The 9,356-nt window shown below is 34.6% G+C and overlaps 1 protein-coding gene across 1 annotated transcript in view; it reads right to left on the bottom strand.

Annotated features, from left to right (window-relative positions):
• Positions 1–1,998: 1,998 nt before the first annotated feature.
• LOC133191094 (uncharacterized) overlaps positions 1,999–9,356 on the bottom strand; it is a 64,593-nt gene continuing 57,235 nt past the window's right edge. The window contains exons 62-71 of the mRNA XM_061326782.1: positions 8,619–8,780; positions 8,283–8,367; positions 7,571–7,906; positions 6,477–6,744; positions 6,227–6,351; positions 3,703–3,801; positions 3,258–3,402; positions 2,780–2,878; positions 2,455–2,577; positions 1,999–2,340 (exon numbers count right to left, since the gene is read on the bottom strand). Coding sequence (XP_061182766.1) covers positions 2,046–2,340; positions 2,455–2,577; positions 2,780–2,878; positions 3,258–3,402; positions 3,703–3,801; positions 6,227–6,351; positions 6,477–6,744; positions 7,571–7,906; positions 8,283–8,367; positions 8,619–8,780 — 1,737 coding nt within the window. The 3' untranslated portion in view covers positions 1,999–2,045. The remainder of the gene's footprint in view (positions 2,341–2,454; positions 2,578–2,779; positions 2,879–3,257; positions 3,403–3,702; positions 3,802–6,226; positions 6,352–6,476; positions 6,745–7,570; positions 7,907–8,282; positions 8,368–8,618; positions 8,781–9,356) is intronic.

Raw genomic sequence — 9,356 nt, 5'->3', positions numbered from 1 at the left:
TAATAATATGTCAACTTGCGCCCTGTTGTCGGGGTTATCATCTTCTAGTTTAAAGAAATAAATAAAGCCCACTTCTAGTTGTCATATATTGATAACTTCTATCAATATGCATATGTTGAATTGATATATTATTTTTTATTTTTGCAAAAACAATTGTCATTTGGGAATTGTACAAGTATCTCTATTCGAAAAGGCAAGTTATTACCCATGGATCGAAAAAGTGTCCGATGCATGGTGAAATGAACATACAGTCAAGTAAAAAACTATTTCCTAAAAATATTTTATCAGTATAACATACGTATCCTTGGAGCATAAAATGGTTCTGAATGGGAACAATTGCAAGCCCCAGTCGCACATACAAAAAGGGGCTCACGGCGGGTGTGACCGGTCGACAGGGATATATACTTACTCCTCCTAGGAACCTGATCCCATGTACTCCTGTGTTTTCATCATAACTTTAATTGACAATGCATGACAGCACTTACAAGTGTTTGAAAACTTGCACAGCCCTCTTACTCTAGAAAGAAGATTTTCTATGTAAAACAAGACTCATTTTGTACCACCAAGTTATAATGCATGGTTTGGATAGTTTATCTATAAACTATGGGAACATGAAGATGATTGCATAAGACTAGTTTGACAACATTAATTTGTTGAATCGGAATCTTGTACATTCATCAAATTAATTTTCATTGATATGATCAATAAAATTAAAACGATAAATGTACTGAATTCCGAATTATGAATAATTATCCGCAATAAGGGGGGGGGGGGGCGTTTGCTACATAGTAAGATATCCGGGCGGAAGATTTTCTATGTACGGTGGAATTTTTGCCAAATAGTAAACTTTTCCCGGGGGAAAACTCACTTCTGTAAAGTCACTTATTTTCGTGTGCTCAAACTCGTGGTTTGAGATCAAATTATTGGTTCGAGGGGATCTGAGTTCGTGGTTAAAGGGTAAATATCATACTGCAGTGCTGTATAGAATTTTAACATTTTGTGAGGAATATGAATTCATGGGTCTCCTCATACCACGAAACATGAAAATCAAACCCCTATGAAAATTAATGATTTCACAGTATAAATTAGAATATTCCGGAGGAAGATTTGATACATTGTCATTTTTGTAAGAGGGAAGCTTTAATATATAGCAAAATTTCCCGGAGAAGATTTGCTATGCGGAAGGTTTTCTATAAAACACCGGCAATCCAGGCTGCCTACAGTACTGTTATGCTATTTTCCTTTCGAGTCTGTCTAAAATTATCAAAGTGGAACGAAACCCAAACTTTAATCTGTTACTTATCAAGGTAAACTCATTTGTCAATTGTCTAGAAAATATGCTGAAAAATGTAAATCTATCAACATCCCACTGTCCCATAATTCTGTCAAAACTCTTCGAGGCAAAGCGAAAGACAAATAGATAGACTTACATATCGAAAGTAAATATCTGTAAGCGCCTTGGGGAAAAGTCAGGAAAAACTAAGTGGGACAGAATGACAAGCAAAAGGACCTGCAGACACTCGGACCAGAGAGACGGAAATACTGTAATCAGGGTTATTTTCGCCCGTCTTATTTTCACCCTTTTACACCTACAAACCATTTTGCCCCGTTTTGACTTCTTCCAGACACTATAATGCCGTTTTCTTTGAATTAGCTACGTTTAAAATTCGCCCAATTGCGACGAGGGAGTACTGAAAACGGGGGCAAAAATTATGTATAGAGACAGAGAATATACTGTATACAGTATACCATAATATTCTCCGCTCTTACTGTTGAGTAAGCTTTAAATTTATTCAAACCTTTGTCTCCAGCATTCTACAAACCCTGAGTGGAACACCCCTCCCCAACCCCCCAAAACGTGGCTGCAACGATGAGTCTTTAGAACAATTCTTTTGTTCTATTTGGGGCTTTTTATGCGAGATGTCGATTGAAAATCAGACACATAAAACTATGTATCTTTTTGAAAAAGATTTTATAAGAAAATATACAAAGCTTTGATAAAGCTTGGATGAAATATTATTTCACATGATAAAAAAATTCCAATGTCAAGTTACTAACGATAATGAAAATGTTGCTATCATCACAATGATTGTGTACATGGATGCATGTATAGATAAAGCACTATTTATATTATTTTTGCTCCCTGTCGCAGCTTTAGGAGGAGGCAAGTTTGGACATTCGTCGCTCCAGGTTTTACGTTCGTCCTTGACCTCTTTTTCTAACCAATCATTTAGTGGCTGAAAGTACTCGAGAAGTGGGCCAATGTCTACATTCCGTTGGCCAGTTATTTTCTCCATAGCATCAGGCCAGGGTACGGATGATCCTAGTTTTAACATATCACTGAAAAGGAATAATTATTTTGTATGACGTGAAGAACTCTTAAGATACATACTGAAATGTATTCAATGTTTGATTGCTAAACTGCCATTTCTCTTTATAGATGGACCTGCTCACCTTAATATCTTTCCTGCTTTTTTGGAGTGATATATATCACAGGTATGTAAAGGGCCCGTATGTCCAGAAGCATTGCAAAGAGCTTTGTGGAATTGGAATTGCATGATATAACTCATAAAATACCTAAAGAAAAGTAAAAATAGATCTGATCCTTGAATATTATGTGTTGAGTAAATTACTTTAATCACATACTTGCCCAAAATCAAAGAAAAACAAAAGCAAAGGCTAATACTGATTTTGAATACTATTTAATCCTAGTAAAAAAAAAGAGGCTAATTTCACAGTCTATGTTTTGTTCAGTATGTTTTTGTAGTGTAGCACTTACGATATATACTGATAATTAGCTGGAATGTGATATTTTGCCCCCGGATCAAAGTCACTCTCTGTTCTTCTGACGGGTGGGGAGATTCCTTGATATTTGCACCTAAGAAAGAAAATCTTTCAATATGAGCTTGTTTTAGCAATGAACAAAATTCTCACGACGTTTTAATCATATTTATAGTCTACTGAACTAATATAACAACCTAAAAGTCGTATATTACATTAAAGTTTAGTGACTTTCATGTAAAAGACTGACGTTTTCTCTAACTTTAGGCAACATTGAAATAAATTGTTTATGATTTACATAAGTTTAAAGATGATAGCCATAAAGACTTGAAAGCAACAGGTAAATGACACATGAAATAACGTGAATTTGTTGATAGATTTGCTTCAAAACTGTGAGCTCTACATATGGATCTTTCTGAAAGTAAGAACACGTCAACGACGACCCTCTTTGATCCTTCTTACATGCATGTACTCACCTGAGTTGCCACCATTTGGTGTTGAAATCATCAGGACTGACGTCCCTGCTAAATACACCCCATCTCCAGTTGTCCATTACAAAAGCAAATGGAAGGAATGCAATTTTTTCCAATGCCATTTTCATCAAAAAATTTAAATCTGACTCTGAGAAATAAAATCAGTATACAATTTAAATGTATACTTAACATTTATCATTATTTTAATCTTATCAAAGATGATTTCTAGGCAAAAATATATTGTTTGGAATAATTCAACATTTAAGAAAACACCGATCCTAATTTTTGATTATGGTTGAACATAAAAAAACAAGATTACAAGATAAAGGCATGGCTTTACCATTACTTGTATTGGTCAACATTTACGATGGGATATTATAACAGTAAAATTGCTTGAATATATCTATATTTAAGAGTATTACTGGAGACAATAGACATATAACTGTACCATTGTTCATTCTGGTTATATTTAACAGATTTATCTTTTGGAGGTGACTAGGGGTCTGTACAGACAGAGATATAGTGTCTCCAATAGCTTCATGGAAACCTACAATAATGAAGTTACGCTTATCATGTTGGCAGAGAGATAAAGTTACACATTATGTTGACAGAGAAAAAAAGTTACACATATCATGTTAACAGAGAGACAAAGTTACACTTATCATGTTGGCAGAGAGGCAAAGTTACACTTGTTATGTTGACAGAGAAACAAAGTTACACTTATCATGTTGGTAGAGAAACAAAGTTATGCTTATCATTATGGCAAAGAAACAAAGTTACACTTATCATGTTGGCAGAGAGACAAAGTTACACTTTTTATGTTGACAGAGAAACAAAGTTACACTTACGTTAACAGAGAAACAAAGTTACACTCATCATGTTGGTAGAGAAACAAAGTCACACTTATCATGTTGGCAGAAGAACAAAGTTACAATCATCATAAACAAAAATCGAATTTAAGGATACATTTTTGTCTGCTTTCTGACTAAATGAAAGATTCAAAGTTTATTTGTTTTAATGTCTTCTTTATTTAGATGTAAATGATTGATTGATTGATTGTTTGTTGTTTAACGTCCTTCTCGAGAATTTTTCACTCATATGGAGACGCCACCACTTGCCGGTGGAGGGCCGGTGGAATGCTACAAATTCTGACCTATACTCGGCACTTACGGCCATTGAGCAGTGAGGGATCTTTTTCGAGCCAGCACATACTGCGATACGGTCTCATCCGAAGGACCGGTCTCCACGTCCCACAGTGGGATTCGAACCCGCGACGTAAGGATCTACTCCTTATTTCGCGACTCTAGAGCAGACGCTCTAACCACTGCGCCACGCGGGCGACACTTAGATGTAAAGGATTTAAAATAAAAATTGCATGAATTAAAAAGGAAATGGTAAACTGAGTTGAAAATCTAGAAGGGACTATATTTTTTTGACGGAATAATGGCGTGTGAAAATATCTTATAATATGCTACTACAGAATAATGAATTTCGTAAACATTTGTACACAATCAAAGGTTTCTGGGAGTTTTCTAAAGTAAATGAAATTTATAACTGGGGGCTTAATTTTTAAAATGAAATATGAAGATAAGGAACAGTATTCAATCTCGAAAGTCCAATGAAACGATGCAGATTTGGAGCAGTGCAAACACGGACTTCAAAATTTAGAAGTGGGATCAAATCCCATGGAGGAGTGAGCATCCCCTGTCGACCGGTCACACCTGCCGAGTGCTCCTTGTCATGATCAGGCAAAACGGAAAAATTCGTAGGCAACTCAGTGTGAAATAATGGCCTAACAAGGTTTTTTATTGACCAAAGAATTTCCGAAATGTTGACTAAAACGAGACAGTTGATATCCTCGTGTTATCCGCTCGTTTTTCGATAGCTGCCCCGTTTTTAAAAAAGTTCGTACGCAGAACATACCACATCATATGATAGAGACTGAAATTTTTTACATTTATTATTACAAATATTCATGAGTTCAAATCTGTACACTAAAATGAGGACACACAAGGAGAAAATGAATTTCATCCTGAATCTCCTTGTGATCACAAAGGGAACAAAGCCCTTCATCTTGAGGTAATTTTTGATATCGTCCAATTTCAATTTTAAGCCTTTGAGCTGATATTCGTAACCTTGTTATGACTGATCTACGTTGTTTGTTTGTTAAAATGTTTACAAAGGGTTCAAAACAAAACTTAGTCTTTAGGCAGGTGAAGGTAGATAATTTACCATCTTTATGTAAATTCCTGTCTTTTTCCCCATGTAATTTTACATGTGTTAAGTAATATTCTTTTCAAGTTTATTTTAAACTGTGTGAGTGACATACCTAAAACATCACTAAGTTTAATATCAATATGATTAAGTATGCAGTTAATACAAGAATACCATGAAGAAACACCATTTTGGTGTAGTGTTTTGGAACATTTAAAAGCAATATACAGCTATTTGTAAACGGACGTCGAAGTTGGATGGGTATACAAATAACTATAGATGGCAAGCATTGAAATAATCATCATCCAAGTGCAAAAAGGACAACGGCACTCAATATTGATTGATTGATTGTATGTTGTTTTACGTCCCGTTCGAGAATTTTTCACTCATATAGAGACGTCACCATATACCGGTGAAGGGCTTCAAATTTAGACCTTTACTCGGCACTCAGGGCCATTGAGCAGTGAGGGTTCTTTATCGTGCCAACGCCTACTGTGACACGGGGCCTCGGTTTTTAAATGTCTCATCCGAAGTACCCGCAACTTTCACTTCAAAGTGCCGAGCGCTTGGCGAAGGAACGCTTGCTTCCTATTTTTTATCGACTTAGATCAGTCCCGGCCGTGATTCGAACACACAAGCGCTCCATTCCTTAAAAGCAATGGGCCTCGGCCCCTTCGGGGCCTCGACTCCATTACTTTTAAGGAATGAAGCACTACTCTTACATTAACCCTTACTTAAGGGGCTGGTCTCCGACTCACCTGGATTTGCCCCGTCTCTAAAATTAACAGGCTGGTTTTCGTAATGCATGAAGTACTGGATGTGCCCCATCTCGTGATGTATGACGATCAAACTCTCATGAGTTTTCACAGTACACATCTTTATCCTGACTCAAACATTTTTAACAGATTAAAAAAAGAGATACACACAGACATAAATATAAAAGACTACAAAAATAAATAAGTATAAAGCATCAACATAATTTTGATGGCGAGGATACTGTAATCGTACCTAAAATCCTTTTCTGCGAAAAGATTATAGGCACCGGCGTGACACAGAACCTTCCTGTCGGTGGGCTTTTTTAACATAGAAAAGTTCCAGAATTTATCCGTCATTCTGTCCATTCCTAAGGACTTGAAGAAATCCTCTGCAGTTTTGAACATTTTATTTACTGTATATTTCTGTTTGACCAGCTCCTGTGTAACATCAATCAACTGTGCGTTCCTATACGGCTGGAGTAATCGGTAAATATTGTCCCACTTTTGAGCCCACATATTTCCTGAAGAATCGAAATTCACATTAAATATAATGCCTAGGAAAGTAATCAATGACACATTTTTTATTGTCCACATCTTGAAGTTCTTTTCTGCAAAATCGTATTAACATTAAGATAGGAAGTTGAACTATCAAAGAGATTAATTCCACCGACAAAAGTTAATGTACATCAGTAGTATTTTACGAATTGTTGATAGATTATATTTAATTCATTAAGCGAACACTTTTCTCTTAAGAAGATGTTTGAAAATACTGTATTTAATGTTACTTGTGTATATATTTATAGAGATCTTTTGGTATCTTACTAAATTAAGAAATGGACCTGATTTATTAATGTTTGGCAAAATGTTATCGGAAAAATATCATTTTGATTGTAAAAATTAGGGGTTTTTTTCAAATTCTACTCAATAATAACGTAATCTTTAAGGAATGTATTCAATAGCTACCCAAGATATACGGTATAACCTGGCTTGGGGCAGTTTACGCTTTATAAACCGCGAAGCGGTTTATATAAAGAGGAAACTGTTCCAACCCAGGTTATACAAGTATAACTTGAGTAGCTATTAAATTTATTCCTTATAATTGAATTTTCATAAAGAAAAAGACAATTCTCCCTTCGAAAGGCCTTATAATTCTTTCAAGTTTTATATGCAACGTCAAGCGGATTGATATATTTTTGATGTAAGTCACTGTGACGTAGACAACACAGGTTATACGAAATAAACTAATTTTTTATTCAATCAAAGACGTGTTACAACCAGAATTAAATTATTTATATTTGTACAAGGTTTTTGTTTCCGATTGTTTTTGTTGTAAAGGCCATTTTTTACCTAGCAAATGGGCTGGAATGTGTCCGGTTGTAGGGAATTTTTCTGCACCATATACTGTCATCAGTTTTTTCCTTGCGTAGGCATGGAGATTACGATACATAGGCATCATCCCATTCAAAATCTTTTCAACATCCTGAGGCAAAGTCTCTGTGTCAAAGCTGCGTCTCTCCCACTGCCCAAAGTCTTTATACCCAAGATCCCTGATAGCTTTGTTAGCCAGATAAACAAATTCTACATACAAGGGTCTAACTGCAGGTCCTACCGCGTCTCGGAATCCTTTCCACACTTGAAGGAGTTCATCATAATCCGAGGATTCAGTTAAAATCTTTGATAGACCTAAATAGGATTTTAAAAGAGATGTTAATTACAATATACTTTTGTAAATGAGATTTAAAAAATTAACATCTTGTAGTAAGAAACAAAACTATCATATTCTCCTAATATTTTTAGCATCTACTGTAGATAAATGCTAAAAGAGCTTGTATTAACAGCTTGAATTTTTTTTTCGAATATCAGTATTATGTATGAGTATGTTTTGTATTAAAGTAAGAACTGAAAAATTTACCGATTTGCTACAGATTTAAAATTGTTATGATACTGTAATTTAGTTGGAAAATGTTTCAAGCACAGTTAAGTTTATCATATGTCATATGCTAATGTAAAATTTAATCTTTATGTTAACTGGATGATTTTTTTTTCACTTATATCTCACCTGGTTCTAGTTCCTTCATAACTCCATTTACAGGAACCTTAGCAGAGCTGTATATATTTATCATTTCTGATCCTAAGTCTTCCATCTGAAAATTGATCATTTTTTGTATGAAATCTTTCATTCTCTCTCGGTCTTTCTCTTTCTCTCTCTCTATATATATACATATATAATTATATAAAGAGAGAGAAAAATTAGTATTGTGTTCTTGTTTGTAGTATTCCTCATGTTTGTCCACTTATGTTAAACAGATTATCAAGTCAAATGATTTATTCTACAGGAAATTCTTCACATCTTTGTGAACTTTTCTACTATTACACCATTAACACTCCAACTTACCCTTCCTAAACCTTGTTTGCTTTTCAATGCTCCCGTTCCTATATCTTTGATTTTTGTAAATAGCCTTCGATGTCGCTCATTCTTAATGTTGGGGATGTCGATATGTTTGACATAGTCATAGGCTTCTTTTCTGAAGTCTGTAAACCTCAAAGAAGCTTCTCTCTAAATAATATTAAAACAATTTATTCCAATCTGTTAAAATATATGTTATGATGAATTTCACAAAGGAGTCTTCAACTATTCCTAAAAATGCTCAGTTTGAAAAAAACATTTACATTTCCAAATGTTTTTCCTTAAGATTCTTTGCAAATTAGAAAAAGTTCATGTTCTCATGAACTACCGTGGGATGAGTAAGAATATTTCCTTTGTGATGTGACTGAATTTTTTAGTCAAAAAATAGTGCAAACTTTTTTTTCAAAAATGATCATTGAATGACAAAAATATGTGGCATGTCATAAAAAAAATAATGTAAATATAAGATATGAATTTAATTTTTTGAGAATTCATGAGGTACATGAACTACAACGCTTCAAGCCTGCATATTTATCATGAAGTTCTAACGCGCTTCATGAAATATGCCAGCGTAGAGCGTCGTAGTTCATGTCCACATGAATTCTCAAAAATTAAATTCATCTCTGAAATACATATTTACATATGGCACTCACATCTCAATATATGTAGTTATTATAAATACATATTTGCCTGCAAACAAGGTTACATATCATTTCTATTTTTTAT

The sequence above is a fragment of the Saccostrea echinata genome, unplaced genomic scaffold (genome assembly GCF_033153115.1).
Source record: "Saccostrea echinata isolate AGI-Se365-2 ecotype Australia unplaced genomic scaffold, CSIRO_AGI_Sech_v1 ptg000023l, whole genome shotgun sequence".
NCBI lineage: Eukaryota > Metazoa > Mollusca > Bivalvia > Ostreida > Ostreidae > Saccostrea > Saccostrea echinata.
This window is presented reverse-complemented; position numbering and strand designations above follow the sequence as displayed.